Source organism: Apus apus, chromosome 15, assembly GCF_020740795.1.
Source record: "Apus apus isolate bApuApu2 chromosome 15, bApuApu2.pri.cur, whole genome shotgun sequence".
Taxonomy (NCBI): Eukaryota; Metazoa; Chordata; class Aves; order Apodiformes; family Apodidae; genus Apus; species Apus apus.
This window is the reverse complement of record NC_067296.1, coordinates 7,835,192-7,862,989: the sequence shown is the minus strand read 5'-3', so window position 1 is coordinate 7,862,989 and position 27,798 is coordinate 7,835,192. Positions and strand designations below refer to the sequence as shown.

General features: G+C 39.9%; 1 protein-coding gene across 8 annotated transcripts in view; it reads left to right on the top strand.

The window, feature by feature from the left end:
• Window positions 1-4,373: 4,373 nt before the first annotated feature.
• The window catches only part of RIPOR3 (RIPOR family member 3), a 52,073-nt gene continuing 28,648 nt past the window's right edge, over window positions 4,374-27,798 (top strand). The window contains exons 1-3 of one of the 8 annotated variants that reach the window (XM_051633096.1): window positions 5,070-5,454; window positions 10,853-10,916; window positions 26,053-26,181. In XM_051633096.1, the coding sequence (XP_051489056.1) occupies window positions 26,081-26,181 (101 nt within the window). In that variant the 5' untranslated portion in view covers window positions 5,070-5,454; window positions 10,853-10,916; window positions 26,053-26,080. Of the gene's footprint in view, window positions 4,458-5,069; window positions 5,455-10,852; window positions 10,917-25,536; window positions 25,671-26,052; window positions 26,182-27,798 lie in introns of those variants that run through there. The other 7 variants (XM_051633100.1, XM_051633099.1, XM_051633097.1 and 4 more) reach the window with 7 other exon arrangements.

Here is a 27,798-nt window from a genome sequence, read left to right as displayed (position 1 = left end):
TCTGGCTGAAGTGTTCAAAAGAAACCAGGATGGTGCTTGAGCTGTACAGGTCAATAGATAAGAATTCAGTGTTTCTTTCCTCAAAGTAATTGTGAGCATCACTTTTTTGTCTTTCCAGTGCTCAGTATTCCTGAGTTCTAAAAATTTGGAAAAATTATGACATATCAGAGGAATAAACACTAATTTTTTTTTTTTTTTTTTTTTTTTTTTTAAATTTCACTTGGTACATATTAGAACTTTAATTTTTCTTTTTTCCTAGAGAAGCAGCCCTGAGCTCGCAGGACTTGGGCAGAACTGGCAGGAACACATTTGTGTCCTGCCAGGTCAAACTGCTCTGATAGGAGCGTTCCAAGGAAGGGAAGTAAAGGCAGGACCTCTTGTGGTTCCGTTATTTGTCTGACTGTGAGAAAATCAGTTTTTATCTACATCTAGTTGCAAAAGAAATTATAGCGCTTTACAAAGCACATAATTTTTATTTATTATGATTGAATTACTGTTGGGCAACAGGCGAGTCATCCACCATTGCTCACACGTGCTCAAAACCCAAAGCACTGGAGCCTCCTGCACCGCTTAGGACGCAATGTACAAATGCAGAAGGTGGATTAGCCGGTTGAGAACGGACTCTTCAGGGGATTGGCCGCTCGCATCACGCGTGGGAGGCTGTCGTGGCGGCACCGGGGTGCGTGCTGTCGGTGCTGTCCGCACCGGCCCCTCCCGTGGCGGCGGCGGGTCGGCAGGGGGCGCTACGGGCCGGTACGGGGCGCTATGGACCAGTACGGGGCGCTACGGGCCGGCAGGGGGCGCTATGGACCGGTACGGGGCGCTATGGACCAGTACGGGGCGCTACGGGCCGGCAGGGGGCGCTACGGGCCGGTACGGGGCGCTATGGACCGGTACGGGGCTCTACGGGCCGGCAGGGGGCGCTACGGGCCGGTACAGGGCGCTATGGACCAGTACGGGGCGCTACGGGCCGGCAGGGGGCGCTATGGACCGGTACGGGGCACTACGGGCCGGCAGGGGGCGCTGCGCCCCGCCCTGGGCTCCCGGCGGCGGGAGGGGCCGCCCTGGGCGGGGAGCGGGGAGGGGGAGCGGTCGGTCGTTAAATTCGGCGTGTGTGCTCCGAGGGTTTCTAGTACGGTAACTGCTGTCATAACCTGACGTGTCGTTGTAATTCGTATGTAAAATTAATCCTGTGATGGTTTGATATTTCACAGATTTATTGTTGAAATCGTATGATGAAGTTAGAGACGTTTTAGGAAAATGTGAATTATTAGGAACATGCGCTAAGAAAATAAAAAGCAATAACTGTATTCAGGCAATTCAAATCAATTTAGGCTTTTTCTCCCCAGCACTTTTATGCGTGCATACATGAACAAGTCAAACCCACGGTGAAAATACAGACTTTAAACAGGCAAACATTTATACACTAACAGAATTGAGCTGTCACTGTTTATTAACCAGATAGTACCGATGCAGTGGTAGTAAGTAAAAATAGAAAGGTACAAGCCAAAGGGAATAGAAAAGCAATTACATTTTTCCATGTATGTCACATTCCCAAATACTGAATCCATGTGAGTTCAGCCACTGTCATAACTGTGTTCAGCTCTTAGAAGATACTCTTTGCTTCTGCTGGCTCATATTTTAGTTTCTCTCCTGAGTTAATAACATGAAGTCCAATGCAGATAGATGCACAAAGAAGCAAAAATAATAACGTGCTTAGAATTCTGGATGTGTGTAATTACAGTTTAATCTTACCTTAATACACCCTCAGAAACTGAGTAAATGCTCAGGGCTGCTTTGTTATAACATGGTATGAAGTTTATTGTGCTAGTAATGAAAGTGCCTAGTTAACATACTGATAGACTGATAGATAATCTCCTTCTATGAAGGTTACTTCATATTTCTTAATATTTAAGTAGCATTCTAAAATTATAATAATATGAAGTAAAAAAGGATGGGGTGGAGATACAAGCAAATCTTTCCATAGATATTGCTTGCATTAAGAGCAGCAAGAAAAATGAGTGTTTTCTCCAAGTCAGCCTCATGTAAAGGATCATATTAATAGGGCTAACTACTGAGTTATTAGCTATTGCTATTATAAACAGAGCTATGGTTTATAGCAGCCTTTCTAAAAGTCAGTTTAGTCTAGATCTTCCTGAGAAGCCTGCTCATGGAGTTTGCTGACTGTAGTTCGATTGGTTTAGAAAACAAAAAAAAATTACTTAATTCAGTACTTAAACAATACAATTATAGTTCATCTGATTATGCCAGAACAGTGGTGAGGCTGAAACACTAAATGTCTAATGTTGTTGAAATAATCCTGAACATTTTATGATCTTTGAATATCACTGGTACACTTACTTGATAGATGTTGAGTGGCTGAATTTTTTAAGTGCTTTGAGATCCTTGAAGGAAATGTACTGGCAATTTTTTAATGTCCCTTTAGGTCTAAGAGACATCAGAGTGTGTTTTACTTTTTCATTGTAAATATTCTAATGATGCCAGCAATGGAGTATTTACTGCTTTTCATATGCGTGAGAATACTAAACATATGTATTTTTAAAGGAAATACCAGAAGACTATGAAACTAGCTTGTAACAATAATTTGTAGGTTTGTGTCCATTGTTTTCAAGAATATGTAAATTGTTACATTTTAGAACTTGCTTTGAACCCTGCTACATAATTAGCTCCACTAAACATCAGTATTCAATTTGGAAAATCTGTAGCCAAGTGTTTTATTAGAATTTCATGGAAAAGGAGAATGTGAACAAAACCATAGAGCAAATAATCTGAAATGCAGTTAAAAATAATGAAAACCAAGCACCAGCCACATAAACACACCAGATGAAGACACAGCAAATGAAGATCATAAAAAATAAACTGGAATGAAACCACATAAGGCCAATCCTCAGCTGAAGTAAAAAGGGACATCTGCACTGGGAATGAGGGAACCTTTGTCATTTGCATTAGCTGAGGGTCTGGTCTGTGAAATTTATTTTAAGTTTCATGTTTAGGAGGAAATGACAGTAACAGGAAGGACTTTTGGTCATTCAGTTGTGTAGGGTTCCTGCAGAAATCTGGTGTCTTGCAAATCCAGTTAAGTTGATTTCAGACAGCCCCTGTGCTCCATTCCGCTATGGGGCTGGCAGGCAAAGACATGAGTCTGTTCTGAAGTTGCAGCAGCTCACAGTCCACATTTTAGGGTAGTCCTGTAGCTGCATGAGTTGCTCTGATACTGTCCACACTGCTGAGTCTAAGGCTGGAGTGCACATCCAGCTTTGAGACTGGCCTGTAAGATTGGGAAACGTCAGCAGAGAAGCAGGGCATGTTGCTGGCTGCAGCCTGAACTACTGCAGTTGTATTTGCCAGGGGGGGATTCTTCAAACAGACAGTGTGATTGATCATAAAAAACCCCAAATACTAGGAAAATCAAGAGAAAAGTTAGTAGACTGTTAGAATATGTCATTTACTTATCTGTACAATCCCAGGTATTTGCATCTCTCTGCTTTGTCTTGCTAGATACTCTAGTTCTAATACTAGTCTTTTCCATGGTGTATCACCATTGCCTTTTCCAGTGTTCCAAGCCCAAATCAGCTTCAAGATCGGGTATGAAACCCACTTTTACTTGCATCTCAGTGCTGTTCTTTATAATATATATAACACGTGAAGTGCTTGAGTTGTTTGCTCAGCCAACTCCATCAGCCCATCTGGTTTTGTCTCTTGCTGCTCTCAATTGCATGTGTGTCATATTCCCTCATGCATCTTCTTAAAAACATATTCAGCTGTGCAAGAGATCTTCCCTTGCCTCTTTCAAGACTTTCCTTTAGGTGTGTGCAGAGAAAAATACAAATCCTCATGAATTTCATTAAGTACTGCAAAAGAAAGTAGACTCTCTGTCCTAACAAGTCCTTGTATGGGATTTGTGGTCATCTGGTGCCTTGAGAACTTTAGTTTGTGTTTTGTCCTCCTAAAACAGGATGGTGGAGTTTGAAATTTTTTCCTGGATGTTGCTGAATATGGTGAAAAGGGGAGCAAACACTATGAGTAATATAGTTACCATAAGAGCATATCCAAATTCTGTACAGTCAGCTGATTTATTCCATGGGGAGTGTCTATCTTCCTGTGCTATCCATCAGCAGGCAAACCTGATGGGAAATGGTGCTAAATAACAGTGGGGGAAATAGAAGGTGGATGAGACATACCCTAATCCAAGGTGCTTTGCCCAAGGCAGAACATGTTTGTGTGTTGGTGTTTACAAAAGGCCTGGCAAGGCATTGTTTGAAAGAGGTGTGATTGTGGGTTCATGTGGTGAGGCAAGGATCAGGGAGGGTTGCAGCCTGCTTTCTACATCACAACTTCATGTCTTTTTGCCAGGATTATCTGGAAGGTGCCTAGAAAGCTAGCAGGAGGGAGCTCATTCTCGAGGAGCAGTACCTGCCTGAAGAAGCAACAAGGAGGTTAGTAGTGGGTGCAGCAGAGGGTCTGGAGCTGGCCCTGGTTAACAAAGGATCAAAGACACGGCAAATTACTGGTCTTCACTGACAGAAAAGCTGTGGAGGGGTGGGATTGAAAAAGGGAGGAGGCAGTAAGAACAAAAGATGATGATTAGGGAATGACTGGGGGGTTGTGAAAGGTGGGAGTCTTAAAGGGAACGGAGTGTGGGGTAAGGGGAGGAGTGAGCAATGGATGGGGAAGATGGGAAGGGAGGGAATCCGGGCACAGGAGAAAATGTCTGAGAAGAAGTGAAGGGGTAAGAGCTGGGGGGTAGGGGAACGGAGGAATAAACGGGAGGGGCAGGCGGGGGTGTCCCCGCGCCTGTAGCCGGTTTGCCGTTGCCCTGTGGCGTGGTGGGGCCTGGAGCAGAACAGCTGGAGTAAGGAAGAGGGCGCTTGGGATGCTCCCTGATTAATAGCAGAGGGTGCGGGCCGTGACCGCAGGCTCGGCATGTGCTGGAGCCGCGCTGCACTTTCCCAGCCCCCCCTGCCAGGATGAGGGGGGTCGGAGGGAGGGAGGCAACGAGCGGGACGGGGCGAGCGGCATCCAGCAGCCAACAAGCGCTCTGGAGCCGTGGTTCCTGGAAGCGGAGCCCAGCTGGGGGACAGGCAGAGCAGATAAGCGGCGGCTATCGGGGCCCTCCCGGCGGGCCCGGCCTCCCCGCGCTGCCGCGGTAGCGGAGCCGCGCTGCTCTCCGCGCCCCGCCGCCGAGAGGGCAGGTAGGAAGCACCTGGGCGCGGAGAACCGCGGAGCGGATCTCACCGGGGACGCCCGGGAGGAAGCCCGGCTGCCTGCACCGGGCAGGCACAGGCTGTGTACCGCCCCGCGACCCCCGCCCTGCCCGGCGGCGGAGGGACGGGACGGGGGCACGTCGGTAACGCTGCTTCGGGCCCCCGGCGGAGAGACGGGGGGTCCGAGACGCGAGGGGCAACCGGGGAGGCACCGGCACCGCATGGGTAGGTGAGTGCTGCAGGACACCGAGAGGGGGGCATGTCACCCTTACGGGGGTAGTCTCCTTAAAGACTGTGGGCATCCGTAAGCAGGCGAGCTTCGAAGGATGGTGATATTCCTACAGAGGCTAGCGCCGGCACAAAGAGGAGCCGTAGCCTTTTATCCAGGTGTAGACGTGTTCACGTCAGGAAACAGCCAGGAACCCCCTGGGAGGTGGACGCCTGGCTGGAGCAGGTGGAAAAGTGAGAGGAGCAGGGCAATGTTTATGCCATCCCGTAGGGTTTGTGTTTTGGAGGTGTCGTTGTATGGGCTGGTTATATTTTAGTGAACTCTCTTCATTCGTGCAGAGATTACATTTTATTTGCTCATAAATACGAACTGAGGTTTTGGGTCACAGCCCAGATCAATTTTGCTTCAGACAGAGTTTAATTTCCCCTTTTAAAAAGTGTTTTAAATAAGTTGGGCCATATGGAAATTGAGTTGTTCATCAACCAAAGAAACTTGAAGGAATTTGAAAAACAAGGTTACATATTTCTTAAGCCATTTCTTGAGTATTGAACCACAGTCAGAGTACAGCACCAGTACTCAAAACTCCTGATTCAGTCATTTCCTTTGTTGGGATCAAGACTTAATCCGTCTCTACCTGTGTTTTCACAGCTGTAAAATGAGAGCTACACTTATTAATGAGGGGCATTACATAGTCTTTTTTGAAAGACCATAGTTAAAAAAACCCCAGCAAACACAAACCAACAGTGGAAGACCATCTGTAAGGATAGTAAACAATGCAAAAGGTACCTGAGGGAACATTTCATGTTGAATGGAGAGATATCTAAGAAAGATGTGTCTAAAGGAGCATGCGTATTAGAAACACCTTCTCTGTTGCATTAATTTATTTTGCAGTTGGTCACTTACATGCTGCTCTGAATTCTGCAGGGTACCTGACGTAAGCACCACATGTAGTGCAGGAAAAGCTACAAAAAACCTGCCAAAATGGGAAGGAGCTGTAACTGAATGGCATGGCAAACCCGCTTTGTGCCCCAGGTCTAGAGAGAAACTTGTATGAGATACAACACCTGATGTGGTAGTGAACAACTAGCTTGGTAAAATTTTTCTCTGAGTAGAGTCTGACTACTGTTTAGAGGAATTAAAGGGCTTCCCTGAAATGACAGGTCCTATCTCCCCATCTAGTACTCAATTCTTAAAGTTAGTCAGGAGCTGCAGTGAAGCAGTGATATTTCTGTTAACAGCATAGATCCAAGAATGGGGAAATATAGGCCAAATGGTGAGTTATGTAATGGTATTATCTAAGGGGTTGTATAAAACTGAAATTATTTCCTTCTGTCAAGACTACGAGCAGCAGTACAGTTGCCCTAGCCCTGGGTTCCTTAGGAGCAATCCATGCAGGGAGCTGGGACCCTGTAATAGCAGATCCACCACTATCACTTTATTCCCTTCCACAGCTTATTCCTTCACAAATATTCCTTTGCAATATTCTCATAAAGAACCTAAGAAGTGGAATAGGGCCATTATGGTTGGGAAGGGAAAACAGACATAGTCTGTGAGGAGGGAAAAATTATGATTTTAATGTGTCTCTTTCTCAGGGGCTTGATGGGTGATAATGTGGAGTTATAGTGCAGCAGGACAAAACAGAGGTCCTGTTTATAGAAAGTTATACAAGATAAAGTAAGGGAGTGAGAACTGCCTTGGAAGGTTTGTTAATTATGCCATTTGGATTAAATAAATAGAAAGGTTAGATTGGAAGTGAACGAGATATTTTATGTAAAATATTAGTTTTAATATTAGTTAAAAATACACACTCTATCTTAGCCAAAAGGCTGAGGAAAAGGGAACAGACAGAGTTGAATTATCCAGACTGTTATTGGCCAGAACTGGATTTTGGAAGGTGATTGGCTGGTGACAATCCAAAATTGTACAGGCAGCAAGTCTTGTGAAGGACGTCAGCTGGCATTTAATGACTACAGATGCTCAGGGTCCTGGCTTTAATTCTGATCATAAAATGGCACCTACCAGTTTTGACCCATTTATTTTCAACTTCTCAGTTTTTGTTGCCAGTTTATTCTCCCTGAGCACAGATTGCTTTAAACCAGTATGTCTTCAGAGACAGAATGCCTGAAAACCATAATTTTTATTAAATTCAACTTTTTAGGGAAAAAAACCCCTTGGTTTTCAGCCAATAAATGCATTTAATCATTAGTAATTTAGAGGATCAGAACACAAGACAGTCTTGTTTTCTTTGTCACTAATACAGAAAATACTGTAACTGTAGTTAGCAAACCAATTTATATGTAACTGATCTAGATATGAATTTAGCTGTTTCACATTAAATAATAACACTTATTTCATAGGGAACTTAAAATGTAATTATTACTGGAGAAGTAACTATGTCAGTGATATTTTGTTATTCATCAGATATGTCCTTTCCATGAGTTGGTCCCTGATCTGCTTGATGGAGTAGCAAAAATCCACTTTTGCTATTTTTTTAACTCCTGCTACTCCAGACTGTGAAGTCAATGCAGTAGCCCTTGCCAATTGCCCTGGCCCTTGTATAATTCCATAAGATAGTATGGGAAAAGTATTCCTCTTCACTGTGAGGGTGGTTAGATGCTGGAACAGACTGCCCAGGGAAGCTGTGGGTGCCCCCTCTCTGTAAGTTTTCAAGGGCAGGTTGGATGGGGCTCAGAGCAACCTGGTCTAGTGGGAGGTGTCTTTGCCTATGCAGGGGAGTTGGGACTAGATGATTTTTAAGGTCCCTTCCAACCCAGACCATTACATGATAGTGAATTAAGATCCATGGTAGGGTTTATATCTGGAGGTGTTAATCTCGGTTGCACAGTAACGCACCCGTAATAACTCATTGGATTATGTCATAGAGTACAACTTTAAGATTTCAGACTAACTTGTCAGAATTATCAGAGATTTAAAAATCTGTTCACTTGTTGACTTAACAAACTGAATTGGGGCTGGAAGCTTTTGTTCTTCTTCTTTCCCTTCTCAACAACTAAATTGTCCAGACTGCAAATTCTGAGAATGCTGTCATGCTCGAGCTGGGATATCCAAGACTTACATTAAGCATCAATAGGTGCTAGTCCTCAAGAGCTCAGAGGGCCAAGGGCTGCATATTTCAGTGTGGGTGACCAAGAGAGGCATGTGAGTTTGACAGACACCTCACATGATTTGGCCTTATGTGCTCCTGACATATCTCATCTGTAAAATGGTGATAATGCAGCAATGTTTACATAGCACTGGGGGGAGAATAAGAAATCAATATCAATATTTTTCCATTATGTAGGGAGAGTAATGATTAGGGAATAAGCATTGTTCTTTTGAGCTGAACACTTTCCTCATTTCATATGGTAGGGACAGTCATATCAAAGCACTTGTTGTTTGTTTTTTTTAAAAAAAAAAGCTGGCTCATAGAATGGGTGCTTACCACAAGAGTTTTTACTAACCCTTGTAGAAACATTTTTAATTTAATTAACAAGTTAATTAAATTAACTTGTAGTCTTAAGTTATGCATAAGTATCGGTTGCTTAGTGTTATGTGCACCTATCAAGGCAAAAAGGGTTATGTGATTACATGTATTTGCAGATTTTTTTTCTGCTTCACATTCTTGTAGACCAGAACAACAACATAACTTTCTTCTTTCAGGATAGTTAATGTTCTGGCCCAGTATTACAGCACCAGATGTGTTGCCACAGAAACAATTTAAAGGGAGAAGAAATTGCAAGCAAATTGTCTTTCTAGTGGAAAATGTTTCAGAGCATTGGTTTCTGTGTGTTATATGTGTGCACAGCAGCGAATAAGGGAAAATTTTGCTTTTTTGTTTCATACATCTGTTAGCATTTTAGAATTCTCTATATAGTGTTGAAAATTGAAAAATATTCTACTGTGGGCATGAGTTACGTACCTCAGAGACTTTTTTTTATTAAATCCTGATTCATTTTTAGAAACTTTTTCATTGAAAAGTGTGCAGTGTGCTAGCTGATTTACTTAGTTCCCCCTGCAACATGCTCTGGAAACTATTTCCAGTAATAGTTGTTTCTGTGAAAGTAAGGAAACATTTGACTATGTAAAATTGTCCCAGATATTGATGTTGGGAATTAATAGCACATTCTTACTTACTACAATTGACATGCTGATGAAAAGAGAGAATGTATATAGGCAATATTTTGATTTAGTCTTACCTAGGAAGCCTTAAAGCAGCCAAACTCCTTGATTTTATCTAGCATTCCTTTTTCTCAGAATAGTTGCCACAGGACACTCTATTCAACATATCCCATGCTCAACTCTTATGAAAATATTTTCCTGAACAAAATGCAGCATGAATTACCTTATTGTGCCCTTTTCACTTTTTTTTTTTTTTTTTTTTTTGACCACAGAAGGTCATCTTTATCCTGTAGCTTTGCATACTGTTTGGGGTAGAATAATGAGAAGAACATCCAGGAAGGCCAAAGTTACAGCAGAACTGGTTGGTGCATGCAGTAATTGTGTCACAGCTCTCCAGATATGGATACATCTAGTATTTGCAAGAAGAGATTTTTATTATAGAATTGATGCTGATTTTTGAGCAAAGTAATTCAAACTAACAAAAATGCTGATGGAAGTGTGTCTGTACTAGGGTTCCAGTTTTAGCATAGATGTAACATAAATTACAGCATCCGTAACTAACACTGGTGGGCAGTTCTTGTATAAACTTGACTGAAAAATCTGGGAAAATTTTAATAAGGCCAGGATCCACACATAAAGGGACTTGTTTACACAGTTCTTTGTCATTCATGCATTTGGAAGGTCTTTCTCCCTGCAAATTTTTAAATACTACTGGTTGGGTAGCTGAAGGAACCATAATTGCATTTATCTTACAAAAAGCAAAGGTGAAGTTCGTGTCTCTTTGGAGTGATGGAAAAATTGCCTATGTATGCAATAATGCTACCCTGTGATTTTGGAGGATAATGGACATATAATATTATACTGAGAAGCCTTATTTTATTTGTTTGTTTAGTATTTTCCCTCTGAGTTTTTTTTTTTTTTTTTTTTCCTATAGGCATACTTTTAAATGTCCTTCAGTTTGAAAATATATATTTTATTCCCTTTGTTCCTAATTTCTTATTCAAACATGGGATCTTCGGTTTTTCATATATGAAAGTTATTTATAACAGTTGTTTGTGTTCAGGTATACCTGGGTTAGGAAGAGTCGCCTATGCTTATGAAAATAGTGTAAGCTTATTTTACATGTCCTACAGGAGTAATCATAATCTATCAGTTTTTACATTAGACTGCGTACTATGTTACACATTTGAGTTTTGGCAGGTTCATAGGCATGTACATCACCAAACAAGATCTGCCATAAAGATAAGAAATTAATTTCTCTCTTGCATTCCTTATTCAGGCAGAACTCCAATTCTGGGTGTGGAAGGAATGCAGAGCTGGACCTAGAGTTTGTGTCTGCACAGGTTAGAAATGAACTCAGTGTTAAATTTGGATCTGAATCTGCATCCATATTTTGCTAGAAGACCACAGATACTTGAATCCAGGCTTCTGGTTTGGGTGCTCTTCAGGGCTGAATCAGTCCTTATGATTGCAAACTGATCCAAACGCCTCCTTAATTATTTCACATCTCTTTAGTTTGATCCCATGAGAAGATAGGTTAATCTTGCTTTAGGCAGTGGAGCTTTCCCAGACAGACATTGTAAACTAGAAATATAGGTACTTACACTTTTCTTAAAAACGTCCTTTGGGCCTGAAATTTCTTGTGCTTGGTTTCAATCCAGTATTGAATAAGACTGGAAAGTCTGAATAATGTCAGTTCAGCTGCATTTGAGTTATTCAAGTGCATTTTAAAAATACGTACTTTCCACTTACATTTTTTCCATAATTCTCTGCACTTACATAACCTCTGCTTTATTATTTAAATTGCCACAGACTTGAGAGGGAAAAATCATTCTCTGGAACTGGGACTCAAGAGATAAACAGGGAGGCAATTCAAAGACCTCAGTGTGCTTTAAAATCTTAATGTTTACTGCTTTAGCGTTATCATGAATAGGTTTATATTACTACTAGTGCAGACAAAATGCAATGTAAATAAACTTCAGTTTATCTATGTGCTGAATTCCTGCAATTTCTACATTATCACAGCATCACTGTATGTTTGTTCTATAGATATATATAACTGCACACTACTCTGTGCCTTTTTTCATGCTTTTAGTACAATAGTGTACACCCAGACTTCCTGAAAGTCTGTCACTAGGCTTTTGTTATTCATTGTCTGAAATGGAAGCCCACACAGTGATCCTGAAGGTAATGCCACCTTTGAAGAGTCCTGCATGTAGAAAGCTGCAGAAAGCTGATGGGAAATACTACTTAAATTAACCACAACTCCCACAGAAACAATAGAGCTCTCCTTTGTGTAACTCTGCTGAAGTCATTGGATCTTCTTCCTAATTCCACTGAGGCTGAGTTGTGACCCTCCCTTTTTCTGAAGTGTTCACATGCCAATGTGTTGTGCAAGCAACATAATTTGTTAACAAATAAAGAAGAATGTAAATAACCTTAGAAAATCAGTACAGGCCTCCCAGCTACCTGCAAACAAACATCAGAAGCGCAAAACAGTAAGTAGCAGTGCAAAATATCTCCAAATTGCTTGAGCTTGGGTTCTTCATGAGCAAAACCACAAGCCTAAGGAGTATGTGCTCTGCAGGAGAAGGCTTTGGATAAATATACTGCATCTTCTGGGAAGATGTTCTGTCCAGACATAATTTCTGGCTGCCCAGCCTGACTTGTTTTCTCCAGAGCCGTAGTAATACATGATGAATCTTTCCCCCATATGTGTATTAATTTGACTGCTTTTAGTTTCATTTAAAGCAATAAGCAAGTATACTTTGACCTGTAATTGTCAGATTATCTTTACAATACAGTAAAACTGTAGCTTGTAAAATATTTCTCAAGTAAGCCAAGTCACATGGAGCAAAACACCATTTTTCTATTAAAACATTGAACGCACTGTGTGCCATTGCTGCTATAACTGTGTCAGGATCTGGATTTAATTGTGGATCTGGATTAGTATATTGTTGGAATCACTTGTCAACATGTAAATTTTGTATCTGAATGGCCATTTCTCAATTTTGAAGGTCACCCAAGAGTGATTTTCTGCCAGTAAGTTCTCTGGGCTCTGCACTCTCAGTGATGATTCTGTAGAGGATCACAAATGTGAGTTCATAAGATCAATGGTCCATTTGCTGATGGCTGGAGGGTCATATTGCAAGTGTGGGAAAGCTGCCAGGGGACACAGAACATCACAGAGACGTACTGTTCTGTCCACTGACTCTCCAGCCAGGCACGGTTCCTCCTTAATGGGTAGGTGTATCACTGCAGTGCTTATAGCACCTTTCAGCATTCTGGACGCTGCTGCCATCAGCTCAGGCTCGTCTGGCAGGATGTGTGATGATTTTATCTTTCACAAATCAAGTCTGTCTTGATGCCAAAAAAGCAGATCAGTGCACACATAATGCCTTTGACATCACTGGAGCCATCACTATAATGTGGTATTTAACTCTTTTGCCTATGTATTGTCCTGAAATTTAAAGTTCTTTGCTGGTGATCTCATCCATCATCAGGACTTCTTAAATTATCAGTCAAGCAACAGCTATTTGAATATGGACATACATGTTCATGTTGGATCTCTCTGCAGCTCTGAACACTATACTTAATGCAAACCTGACTATCATTTCCCTACATACCACATTCTGAAGGTGCCTGTTGTTTGTCCTCGTTCCATTAGGACAATAGGAGCTGATGAACTAAGGATCAGTGTGTACAGTGAATTGATTGATACCTTGAACCCTTTGCTTTTTTGGTATTGGGGAAGAGCTCTTCACACTTCTGAGTCAGTGTGCATATTAGCATTACCATTCACTCCTTCCACCTTCAAAGGCAACCGAGGGAACTTTCTTAAAGGGGGCCCAGTTTTGTGAAGTGGCACAATCCTACTCTGCAAGAGTGGTCACTATTATAATTGGCTCATAGGTAAGCATGGGTAACACAGGCTGTCAACTTGCATTACAAAAATAAGTCTCATTTTCTGAGGCACAAATTACTTTTTTTATATGAACTGAGAACTGTAGTTAATTCTGCACTTGCCAGGAAGCCATACTAAGTTTTATTCTGTCTTAAGAGTAGTACTTCTATAATTGTGTCTCAGCTGAGGGCTTTTTTAAATGATACAGCTATAGGACACTAAGAGCTTCTGCAGCTATACTGACATGGCAGTGCTGTGTGCTAATACAATTGATTATTTTCCCTGATGTTTTATAGCAGTACATCTGTACCAGCAAAGTCCTTGTAGCATCTAAAGACACACAAGTAATAACCTCCTTTCTATAGCTGTTAAGTCCCTGTCTATATTGCAGATTCTTGCCCTCAGCTATATTGAATAAGGACTGTGAAAAATGGTTTATTTTACCAATGTGGCTGAATTAGCAAAAGATGCAAGTATAGAAGCAGTTACAGTGCACAGTAAACTTGTGCATTTGTTAGGACTGATGGGTTTAGGCCTCAGGGATAGTTTTAACTGTGCTGATAGAAAGCACAGTCTTGCCAAGTCACTCCATTAATTCTAGGAGAGCTTTTGAAGTAAATAGTACCAGTATTCTGCTAGCAGTGAGGTGCTGGTTCTATAGGTAAAAGAAGGTGTTCATACTGAAGCATTTTTTTGCATTGTCTGCAAAACTACATCTATTAAAACAGCAGAGCTTTCTCATGTAGCCATATAGATCTATCTTCTAAAGTTTCTGGCATAGCTGTGGGCACTAAGAGGAATGTTAAAAAAAAGAAACCCATAAAGATTTAGCTCTGCTGGCAAAATACTAATGTGAGAATACTCCTTTTGCCTGTGTCTCCTGTGGAGAGAGGCAGAAGCAAACTGACAGAAGACCTCAGTTATCTCTTATGTTGGAGTTTTATTGTACTTACACATAGATGCCGGGGAAGCCAGTTCAAGGTTTAAGAAAAACTCCTTGTGATGCTGAAAAATATGAAACACTAAGCAGATGTGACTGCTAGTTGCAGTAAAAGCTTTGAGTCCTCAGGGAACAAACAATTGGCTTCAAAGTCTTTGAAGAAATTTGAGCCAGAGAGCTGATGGATTCTTTTTGTGCACAAAACTGAAAAGCATTTTCATGAGTGACTCTTGTCATGTTTGTTGTTGATATTCCTAACATTTCAAGGGACCTTAAAATTAGATTAGCTTTTGGCCTAAATGTTGAAGTGGTTTGATCTCAACTGATCCTGCTACTGAGCAACTTCTGCTTAGCACTTCCAGTTATGTCTGCCTTTTTTTGACAGTGAGTAGCTCTCTTGTGCTTGGGCTGGGTGATGTAGAAGAGCCTGACATTTCCAGGAATTTATTATCTCTGGCAGAAGTCTTGTTAATGTCAGCTATTGATAAGTCAGAAAGTAAACATGTGGCTGATCAGGCCATGCACTGCCATGACTTACCACTAGTCTGATTTCACGTCACAGCACACAGTGGTCCTCCAAAGAAACAGTCTTCTGCCACTAATTAATTTTTAAAATTATTTTTACTCCATGATTTTGATTATAACTTACCTACTTTTTGCTCCTTTCTAATGTAGAAGTATTTTTTCTTGTGTACAAATTTCAGTCACATTAGAGATATCATTGTTTAGTTTTGCTAGAAAGACTTCTGATATAAGGAGTGTGACAACAGTTTTAACCTTCAATGAATTTCAAGAGGGAGTTTTCACATGTCCAAACAGATTCTTTCTATTTCCTGACTGTAAAATATTTGAATTAAATAGCAGTAACAAAAACACAGGGCTGAAGAAAGGAAGTGTATAAAGGTCAAGGCAGATCTGCAATCAGTTACTCTGGTGCAAGGTATCTCCACTGTTCTTTAGAGATGTGTTGTCAGAACTACCCAACCTTGGGGAAAATAGCTCCTTTAGAAATAAGCACTCGAAACACAAATCTTTGCTAAGCTTTTTTAGGCTGAAATAGGTTTAAGGGGCACTCTATGGAGTAATGATAGTTGTAGTTTGACTCTTCTGATTTAAAAAAAAAATTAAAGAGTATTTTTGTAATTCTGTTTAGGCTTGAAATAATTGAAAAACCTGTCTTCTAGCAGAACCAGACTGACAGAACTTGACTATCCAGTTTAAGAGTAAATTGTAGTTCAGTTTAGACTGCATTTCACTTAACTGCAAAATCCCAGTATACATTAGTCTTTCAGCTGTTTCCAAAGCCATCTCCTTTTGAATGTTTAATATTTAAGAACCAATTAGTTCCATTTTGTTTTGTTTGGATAGTTTGCAATTAAACATTCTTTCAAGTGGGCTTTATTTAGCTAATTCTGTCACAAAAATAAGCTCTAAGGGAATGGAGAGAAGTTCAAGCTAACCAATGTTTATTTTTATTATTAATAATTTATATTATGGTAGTCACCAGGGGAGCTAGGGCCCCACTAAACCCAGTTTCCTCTCTGTGTCATGACTGTATCTCACAAAGCCTTAAGCAGCATAAAATTCTGTTTTGCTGCTGTGGCTCAGTGTAAGGGACCCACTCTGCACTGCAAGGGAACGTACTGATGGACAACATGTAATGACAAATCAAGAATTACTTTTTTAAGAGGTTGAAGCTGGGAACCAGAGGGAAAACCTGATGCATCTGTTCTATAGAAAGCCAATCACTAGTGCATTTTTCCAGTGCGAGTGCCAAATCATGATCTGAAGGGTCTTGTTCATCATCTCTCTGAAGTTGTGGCAATGCTCCCAGTGGCTTTGATGCAAGCAAGAGTGGGCAGAGAAGCGATGGTCCTAAAAACCTTATCTATTTTTGCACTATCACCAGAAGACACTTTATATACTAAGAACACACTGGGCAAAGTTAGTTTAAAATTTTTTCATCTTTAGTCAGATTTCTATCAGAAGTTACAGTTTTCATGGCATCTGATCCTAAATAATTGGTCTGCTTTGTGTTTTATGGATATCTGGAAAGAAGTGATTTAAAGTCCTTTCACACCTGCTAAATGCAGAGGAGACACAGAGCCAAATCCTGATTTCTGAAAGTGGATTGATTTGAATAGTTACAACAGTTCATATAAACTGAGGATCTGGACTGCACCCTGTGGGATGCTGGTGTGAGTTAAGTGGATAGAACTGACATTAGGCTGAAAAGGGCTGTGAAGTGGAAGTGCCTTCAAGTTATTGTAGGAGTGCAAATTTGCATAATCAGTGGATTTATCATCCTTCTCCCCTTGTGTGGAAGCACCAGTCTTTTCTGTACTCTTTCCATACTTCTAAATTTAAAATCTTGACAGAAGTTTTCCTCACCTATCTGGTTCATATTCCTGTCCTCATTAGTTCACTTTGAACGGGGTAAAACATCTGTTTCCAAGTACAGCTGTGAGGTTAGTAGTTAGTATGTAGGCTTTTTTTTTTTTCCATACAAAAATCACTAAATCTGTCCATTTAAGACACTGATTTTATAGGACCTAGAGTTGGTCTGTGCAAAGTTCACCTCATTAAAAACAAACCCAAACCAAATAAAAACAGAGAATAACAGCATAAAAAATGTGGGCCATGAATGTCAGAGCATATGTATTTGGTATTGGTAAGAAATGAAGGGGAAAGTACAAATATATCCACGTATATTCAAAGGTTCTTGGTTTTTCCCACAAGTTAAGTTTACATGCTTGTGGAGTGTCTACAGAAAGGGAGCATGAGTACAGAACACAGTGTTAGGATTGCTATGACAGCTAGCCTAGGTTTTAGAAAATAACATGAGTTCAAGCCTGTGTTAGAAGATACTGAGTAAATTCAGCCTTGATAAAATGTTCAGAAACACTTAATAATTTTTGACACTTGCTGGTTGGTCAACGAGAGACAATCTGAATTGTCTTGATTTTGATCTCTCTAAAAATCACACCCTTTTAAATTATCTTAAGATACGTACAGAGATCACTAATCAGTAATGGAAATACTGACTTTGAAAAAAATTAAGTTTATCTCTACTCAGCATTAAATAGAAAACTTTGCTTTAAAACATACTATTTCTCTCCTATATGACATTTTGTATAGTTTTCCTCTTTTTTTTTTTTTTTTTTTTGTTTGGGATACAGATCATAATGTGGCAATCTCATTATCTTTGTGGCACAAGACTGTCTTGATAACATTTATGGGAATAAAACATCGTTGCCGTAGGAAATTGACTTAATGTTTTAATTCTTAATACAGGGACAATTTTCTTGATCAGACAGCTAAATCGCAGTCAGCTTCTCCCACTTCAGAAGCATTGCCCAGGACATATACCAGTATAATTGTGAGACACAGATTTCAGTATCTGAAGGTATCCAAATACATCCAACACCCTGTGAACATCAGATTTCACTGTGACTGAAAGTTTGTCATCTGTTTTGGTTAATATATACCATTCTCATTGTAATAATCAAAACATGTATCTATCCAGCATGCTGGTTTCTATTGAAGCTTAGACTTGGGACTTTCCACAACCCTAAGGCAGAGATGAAGGACCTTCCTTATTTCATAATTGACCTGGAAATAAGTTTATAGGAGGCTCCTCCTGCATTAGCTGATGTATGGAGACATGATCACACCTGGTAGTCTTATCTGTAGTATGCATTCAGGCATAGACTGGGGGAAACAAGGAGAATGAGAGAGAGGTATTAAGAACGTATTAAGGAGGAATCTCTCAAGGACAGAATTGGGAGGATTCAGTGTTTTGCTGCTAGGCAAGTTTTCCTTTGTCAGAAATGGAGGAGCCTGTTCATCACTTGTAAATTGCTCTCCCTCAGCGCCATCTGCTTCTTCTCTTGTTAGGAATTTAAGTATTCATTGTAATGTAACTAACTGCAGACTCAATTTCTGCCAAAGCTGAAAAAGCTGCAAGTCAGGCTAGCATATGGAGCCTGCCACATTCCTGAATCTCTGATTCAGGCTTGCAAGTTTGTCATCAAGTTTGAAATTGAAACCAGAGGAGCTAGCAGCAAGCCCTGTGCTCATAAATCAGCTGATAATGGGTGAATTGTTCTATGCTTTCCCCTGAAGAGGAAAGCAAAACTCGATGCAAAAGTACTCACAGCAGCTAGAAGAGCTGTGATCTAAGCAAGCATGGAGAAACTACGTGTGGCTACAGGAATATGCCACTTACTGGTTTTTGGTTTTTTGTTTTGTTTTGTTTTTTTGCCATCACTGATTGTTTTCTTATTAGAACAGTAAAAAAGTTACAGTGAGATTTACAGTCAAACTTGACTCTGAGTAACAAATTTCCATTAAAAAAATAGGCACAATATAGCAGTGTGTGATCCGTGACAAGGTCTCCTTTGTGCTTGATTTGTTTGATATCTGCTGCCACTAGAGGGAGGTACAAAATTGACCGCAAAATTATGTTTTGAAAATAGTTTCCAGGTCATTAACTAAGTATGGGCCAACATTTGCTGCTGGGATTCTACGGGAAATCTGGAATAAATGACTGATTAATTTCCTCTGGATATGCACCAGTGTCACTGAGAATAGAACTTGGATCTGTATGCTTAGATGAAAACTAATTAGAAATACAGTAACAATTTGAATTGCAGGCTTGAAAAACAGGTCATCTTGAACTTGAAAATTGAGTTCCATGTTCAAAGAACTACCTTAGAAATGGTTACATCGGAGACACTACCTCCAGCACAGGAGAAGCTGTCTGAGGGGACTGCTTATGGTATTTAAGTTTATTGCTGCACAGGAAACCTAGACTCCAGGACTTAATTTCCAGAAGCTGGCACAAATCTGTAGAAGGGCCTAATGACTAAAGCAATAACTTGGATCAAAGCTGTTTATCTGATTTTCTTTTTATGGCTTGAATATGGCTAGGAGGGATCATGTCAGATATCTAGTATTTAAGTATATATTTAAGAGTTTCATCTGCTTAGGTCAAAATTGCAAATGTACCAAAACGAGTTACACGCTGAAGCCCTTCTTGCTAAAAGATGTGAGCTATGAATGTAATTCTTATTAGAAACCAACTGAACTAACTCCTAAGAGCCTAAATTACTTTTGTGAGTGGGTTTGTATTCCTAAATAATTTCAGATTTTGAAAATACTACCTGACAGATGTAACTTTAGTGCAAAGTAGAGGGCCCATCTGATGATCTGAGTTAAACAGGTTTAGTTCAAGGAGTTCTGTGTAACATATGTGCAGGTTTGTAGAGTAGCAAAATTTTCCACTTGTAGCAGTATTGCTATGTAATGGCTCACATTGCTTCATCTTAAGACACCAGCAATATCTGGTGAATATGAGAATGGTGGTTCATGGCTCTCTACAGCTATATCCAGTGGACTTTACAGCTCTGCAGCTAAACATACCTCTTTGGTAGAAGATGGTTTCTGGCATGGATTGCATTTTTCTGCAAAGAAGGCTGAACAAGCTCAGCTGTCTACATTGTTTTATTCTCGTTATAGGAACCGGGACGGGGGTCGGGGACGGGGACGGGATGAGTAAGGGTGAGATGGGAGAGCAAGAGAAGTGCAAAGGAGAAGCAAAATTTACCTTTTAGTGCCTCAGAGGTGAATGATAAAAGTACTAAGAGGAAAATTTTCAAAAGCTCATCACAGGTAGCTGTTTGTCTCCATTATCTCAATTTTCACAAATCTGTTTTACCGTATAAAACCAAAACACCAAACATACATTTTCCATATCTATAATTGCCCTGGCTCTTTCCCTGTCTGTGCAGTGGACTAGTTACAGGTTATTTGTGTTGGTGTGAGACACCAGTTCCAGACAGCTGATATCCACAAGTCAGAATTCCAGTGCTACAGTGAATTACATGTAACCTTTTCAGATTCTGCTGTGAATCCTTGTGCTGTGAATCTTTTCTACAGAAAATGTGTATCTGAATAAAAGATCTATCTTTGCATGTAATGCTGTGTTAAAATAGCTATATTGAGATGTAGCATCAACACTTTCTGTCTACTTAATTCAAATGACTTTTCCTCTCTAGAAAAATAAGCAGAGAAATTTTTCTTAGTTCTGCCAATTACAGTATAAATAGAATGTTTATCTAACAACTGAACAAAAATGCTTAAAAGTTAAGGGGTTTTAATAATAAATTTGGAATGTTTATCTGGCAGAGTGGTCATTGCTACTGAGGTCAATGGGTTTTCTAAAGAATGCTAAAGAGCAAAGATTAAATACAGTGTGTGTTTTCCCAGTGGACTCAACACTGTAGACATGATGGTCACTTCATTCTTTGCTCCCTCAGCGTTCATTACACCCACCTTTAGAGTAATTAGGGCTGAGTGATGATGTTATCACATCCCAGGAGTTTCATTAAGTTTAATGGTCTGCATTCTTTAGATGTCCAACTCTGCAAAGTAAATGCCAAGGTTTAGAAATTCCCAGCCTTTTCTAGGGTACACTGAAATCACAAAAAGCTTCAGGGTTCAGGCCCAGAGCAGCCCAAAGACTTTGCTCAGAAAGTTTGACAGTATTGTGATACACTGCAGCAATCTGGGTTTTTTTCTTTATCGGTGTCATGAAAGAGTCAAATGCCATTGTCTGCTGCAAGTGTTTTGAAGTGGATACCACCCATCATAAACATCCAGAAGTGTTAGTTAATTCCATTGTTCCCAAGTCTCGAAATAAATGAGAGGAAGAAAAAGAATTGTGAATACATTAATGTGATTGTAGGCAAATGTAGCCCAGTTTGTAAAATTGGTTTTAAATTTGACTTATGCGAGAAATTTTCTTTTGTAATTCTGTTAGCATTGTCTTTTTGCCTATTAAGTGTATTTCTGACAGCTAAGACCCTCGCAGAGGTGCAGCTGTAGCAGAAAAACAGCTGTTGTGGTGGAGTTTATAATAAATTCAGAGAAATTAAATGAGTAAGAGCACCCTTTGACTGAAGGTTTTTTTGACATAGCAGATGATTAGTTGGAATTACAGGTAATAATTAGAGTAAGTCCAGAGAACATCTCTAAAGTCCCTAAATATTCATCTACTTAATCACTACTGCTTTTTGTTAAGTACACTGAAAACTGAATTTCAGTAGAGATGGTGTAGAACCAGTGCATATTAATGGCAAATTTGTTTGGCTGTCATGGAGCTGAAATGAATTTTATAAAACCATGCTTTAAAAAGATATATATTCTAGGTGACAATCCTACAATAAAATCTATGCACTATGCTATGCAGAAATCCACTTACTAAAAGGATTTTCCATATAGGCATTTTCCATATTTTCAAATTTTCCATATTTTCAATATAAGCCACAGATTTTAGGGTCAGAGCTGCAGTTCCTCCAATAAAATGTTGAACACATCTGATACTGAGAAAAGGATTATGCTGTGACAGCACAAAATTAAATGGACTCTTTTCAGTTTCTACAGCAAGAAGATAGAATGGCTTTATTGTCCTTCCAAGTAAAGCTAATGTAGTATTTTAAAATAAAATTACATATTAAAATAACAGCAATGATTAAGCAAAAAATGTAAGGAGGAAGTTTGCGTCAAGCAGTGTAAGACAAACTGTCATGGTCACTTCATGTATCCAGAAGCACAAACATGATCCTAAGACATTGAAGTGATTGACATTTGAGAGTTTGTGTTCAGTCATGTTTCTTTTCTATAGAGACTAATAATTTGCTTGATTTCAAACTGGCTTTTATTTTGTTTGGCAGCTGCTGCTCGCTGAGGCCAGGGAACAGCAGGTACTGACATACTGAGGGAACTAAGTAGCCACTTGTTGCCTGGGCTATCAAGTCAATGTGTGTGTCCACAATGAGCCAATGGAAACACAAGCCTGGTACAGTTTTTGCAGACACACAACCATAAACAAGTGTATGTCTCTTAACCAACTGGTCGTTCACAACTGGAACCCCATAAATTTCACGGGAACATGAATACCTTCCTCTTGCAATAGTTCGCCAAGTTCAAGTGAACCTCTTGGAGATATTAAAGGGAAAAAAAACGTGGCTACTAATTTAAAGGAAAAAACACAAGCAGAAATATTTTGCAAGAAGTCAGTGAGTCATATTTTCCTCATAAAATTGTTGAAACTATTGTGCCCAGAAACAATTAAAAATGTGACTAGGGCTGGAAAAGTTTAGCCATAAACACAAACAGACACCAGCTTTTTGTTTGTAGAGGATGAAGGTCATTTGGCTTGAAGAATATCCTAATACTAACAGAGACGAAGCAGAACATGCAGTTTGAGTGTCCTCACTGCTGCATAGAAGCTCAAAACATTTTTAGCCTTATGTGTCTGGATACACTGAAGGTTAAATGGCTGTGGGAAATCATTAGTCCATCATTGAAATAAGGACAAACAACCATATTTCTTTAATTTGAAAACAATGCTCTATTGATTTATATTAAAAACACATTTCTGAGACCTGAAATCTCAATCTTACAAAATTGCACATATTAAAATGTTGGATCAGTACCTGGCAGTTTGGAGGTTGGTTTAAGACTTACAAGCATTGTAAGACTTTTTCAAGGCCTCTTTTTCTTTTTTTTTTTCCAGTAGTTTGGTGTTGCATTGCCCCTGGAAATAGTCTCCTTCAGTTTGGCCTGATGTTTTTGCACTCTACATATGCCAGGCCCCGCTTGCTACCGTGTTCACATCCTGTGCTTTTTTGGGAAGATTAAAAGTGAGGAAGTACCTCTGCTCCCACGGGTATAATCCCTGTATTTATGAGATTTGGAGAAACTGGCCTACGCAGCAGAGGTTACAGGTTGGAAGACAGATTTGAACTCGGCTTTGTCGGGGGTCCTTATCTGATTTATTTCTAGCCTAAAGGGAGAGTTGAATTTGAGATGTGTCCAGATGCTTTTTCTCAGGGGCAGTTATAATGTAGCTCAGCACTTTTATACAGACACTCTGGCTAGCAAAACCCTCTGTTTAAACAACTGCATTTATAAATCTTTCTTATAAATAAAATGTTGTCTTGACATCCTACTTATGGTCTTCTACTCAGAAGTGTGAAATGAGCTGTAAGATTTCTAGGTGCTACAAAATGTCTATCTGCAGATGTGTATCAAGAGGTATTTGACTTGGTCAACATATTTTCCCAGTAAGAAAGATAACCTCTTTAATGGTGCTTTCTTAACATTATTTAGATTCTCTTCATTCTTATAAGATGGAACTGTGAAAATGTGCTTGCAAATTGCTTTTGAATGTAGCTGCAGAACATGACACGGTCAGTGGCCTTGAGGACTGAGCTTTGTGCAGTTAAAAACAACAAACAACCCATGAGAACTTTTAAATGCTCATGGCTATGCACAAGTGAGGTCAAATTCATCTCTCATTTCTACTAATTTGCAACAGTGTATTGTCTTGAAGTCCAGAATTTGATTTATAAAAACACATATGGCAACAGAATCAAGTTTAGGCAATTTAAGCAATTTATTTCTTTCGTCAACCAAGTTTTGGGAGACTGTAGATTTCCAACTTCTTTTTTCACATCTAGGGTTCAGTACTACAGATTTTGACTTTATGAGCCTTCCCATAATTTTCTGCTTCCTTTTCCCAGTCAAAGGTCTGCCTTTTTTGTTTGTTTTGTATCTATATGCTTTGAAGGCTTTCAGTCTCATGCTATGCAAGCTTTAGGCATCCTATACATTTAGACAGTCTTTTCCTGCACTTTCTCATTCCCTTTTACGCATGAACTAACTTTCCCAGGTTAGAGAGCTGTAGAATAGATCCTGGGAATCTGGCTTGGCCTTGAGCAATGTGGTCAATAACCATGAGGGTATTCCTTTTATTTCTTCCTTTAACAGCTTGTTATGCAATTACATTTTTCAGTAAGTTACATGTTTTTTTTCAATCTAATGGTCCTTTTGATGGGGTGACTGTTCACAGGCTAAAAAGCATCTGAAAACTAGAAGAAAGAATGGAAAACATTTGGAAACTTCAGCAGTGTTAGGATCCAAGTACAATCTCTGATTAAGGGTACTAAAGGGGGTATCCTTTCAAAGCAAGACAGCATATGTGCTGTAAAGTTTGATTAAAAGGTGATTAAGATGCACCTAAATTTTTCCATCTAGCAGATTTCTGTTGATACTACTGAAGCTATGGAGTCATGTGGACTTTGATGCACTGAAATACAAAATACCATGCCCAACACCTTCTTTGATAAACTAGATATCTTGCAAAGTAGCTGTTTAGCTCAACTTCTTCATTTTCACATCACCTTCTGGAATGTTTTGCCTGGTTTTCATAGATGTATTCATGAGCTTGGCACAGCCTGTAGAGCAGGCAAAGAAGTGGGAATCTTAGACCTCAGCCCAGGAACTGGCTGAGCTGTTTCTAATGAAATAGTCAGGTCTCACTGCAGGATCTCTGCTAGTGGAAATCCATAACAACTTTTGTGACTGCTGTGTTAGATAATGATACCTGAAGCATACTCACAGTAATTCCCTGTACTTGTAGACTAGCCCAGAATTAGCAAAACACTCCAGTCTCACCCCTCTAGGGAAGTACAGTTCAACCGTTCAGTTCTTCGTATGCAATCTGGAAGAGAGAGCATTGAGTTACATTGCTCTCCAAGATAGTGGCAGAGCCAGAAGAAGAGTCTTATCCTGACATTTCTGGGCCAGTCTGACTAACTGTAGCCATGCTGGTGGGATAATGTCAGCATAGGGTGAGTACAGATATTTCTTTCCAGTATCTTCTCTGATTGATTAAGAGCTCACTGTTCTTCAGAGCACATTCTGTAAAGTAAGACAAACTTTTGCATGGAGCATCTCCATGTAGAGCCCTTTACTGGGGTTTGTACTTCTCTCTCCAAATAGGTACTCCAGCTTTTTGTTTTACTCAGTTTGGTGTTTACATTACACCATCTTGAGGAGGGAAGGAAGGGAATTTTTCTGTATATTAACTGTCGGGGTGATTTTCTACAGCTGCTTTGAAGGATATGTCTGTTACTTATATTCTAACTTGGATTCTATAGACATATGGCAGAGAACACAATTCTCCAGAAAGCAAAAGAGTTTGACTGATGGAAAACAGAAAAGCACAATCCAAGAGAAATCCTGCCAGAGGAGGAGCATGAACCTGAAATTTACTGTTGAAACCAGACTTCTTTCTGCCTTGGGCTACAGTACCACATTCAGCCAGTTCTACCATTGACTTCAGCATGGCTCTGCACAGATGCAAGGAACTGCTTTTTGGACTTGACTGAGTCTGGAGCTTAAGTATTGTTCTGGCAGCCATTCTGATTTGGAAATACACTGGTTGGCCTGAACTCCTTAAGCAGTGGGACAATTACAGGGTTTCTAAAAAATTGGGAATATAGAGAGCCTGTGAATTGAGGCTATTCTGCTTTTACACAGTCAGTTTGTAAAATCAATCAGAAATTGAACTGGGCATGAGAGACTTCATTTTAGACTATTCAGTCCCTTATTAATTGTATTGTGGATGGCAACAGAGGAAACATGTATAGCAGACAAGACTTGCTCTATTTAATCTACTTATTCTGACTTTTCACTTTCATGCAGCTCAACACTTGCAGCAGCACAGGTCTAAGTCTGAACTGCCAAGAAGGTTTTGACTCATCTGTTTCTCTGTTTATTTCAGAAGCTGATAGACTCACGGGCTGGCAATCATGTCGGTCAAACTCACGTTTGTCTCTCCTGGTGATGGGGGTGGTATCAGCAGGAGTTGTTCCTTCACTGGATTCAGCACCGTGCAAAGCAGAAAACTGGCGTAAGTAACACAAAAAGAAAAACACCTGATTGTTTGGGCAAGAGACATTAGGTACTGTGAATGTTGGGGTTTTTTTTAACCTAAAATGTCAATGTGTAGAAGTTGTTCCTTATTTTTTTTGTCTTCAAACTACTGAGTGTTATCGTAGTTCACTGATAAATAGCTGTACTTCACACCATACTGTCTTTCTGCTGCACACACTGCACTGCAGAGATGGCTGGATTTTAGAGGTTATGTATCAGACTGTTAATAGTGTTTATTTCTTCTAGAAAAATGAAGGGCTGCAACCCGTTTTGCTAGCAGCCTGGTCGTAACTGATGTTTTCTGACTTTAACCTTCTGGATAGTTATTTAAAATATACTAGACCTTTAAAAAGATGGGGATGTTAATGGTGAATCTTGGCAAAATGTGTAATTGAACCCCGCTTGGGTTCTTCAGGAGTTATTTAAGCAGAGCAGCATTACATGAGAGGGAGGGCTGCTTTCTGGCATTGCCACAAATGAGAGGAAGGAAGGAATACAAAGAGGCCAAGGAGGCCACTGCAAATTCACTGCCATCAGTGACGGGTCTATAGTACAGCCAAGGCTGCAGCCCAGTCTTCCAGTCTTCAGTCGAGCTCTGTAATTGCTAAACCATCCTGCACTGTTTTTCCCTTTTTGCTAATCATAAATTGTTATGTAGTATTGCTCTACGTAGAGAACTGTGCAGCTTTTCCACTAGAAGTGCTCTTGTTCTTTTTCTGAAGGTGGTGATCCCTGTCTAGCCTGGTGAGTGTTTTTAGAAGATACAGTATTTAAGTGGAAAATTAATATAATCTCTGACTGCCAGTTCATGTTAGAATAATAACAACACAATTCATTTAGCAGTATCATATATGAGTCTTGGAAGGTATGGCTCTAAAAGCACTGTGCTTTAAAAAATCCTTTAGTGTATCAGTAAAATACCTGACTCATGTCATAAAATATATTTTCAAAGATCCAATTGACTGAACTAGCCTTTTAGTTAAACACAGCATGGTAAAGTGTGAGCAAACCTGAAATTCTAGCATGATTGTGATGTAATCAAGAGGTCTTTTATTTTTTAATAAATGTATCTGTTGTGGAATCTGAAAAATAATATTACACCTTGCAAATGTTGGACATCTAAAATCACACCAGTCTCTAAGATCTTGAGGAAGACACTGTCAATAAATGAAATAAACAGACCTGAGCTCAAGTACATAGTGGGAGTTCTAGCAGGGAAAGGATCTACCAGTAAAAGTGTTGAACAGCTGTTTCTCCAACAAAGGCACAGTCCAGCAGGGTAATAACGCCCCGAACAGAAGAGTTTGTATATCCCTTAAGATTATTCTCTTACTTTTAGCTGCAAAGGTTTTCAAACCAAATGCCTCTCTTTATGCATTGTTAATGATGTTGCTTTTCATTATTTAAGTGTTTAGACAGACAGTTTTGTTCAGGAATTACCACAGTAAGGAAAATCTGTGTACTAGATGCTCAGTCACAGCCCAATGAACACCCAGGAGTTTTCCTCAGCATAATGAATAAATTTTTTAATCACCCTTTCCTAACCTATCACTCCCTCAGGCACTGTTGCAAAAGACAGCAGGAGATTGCAGGG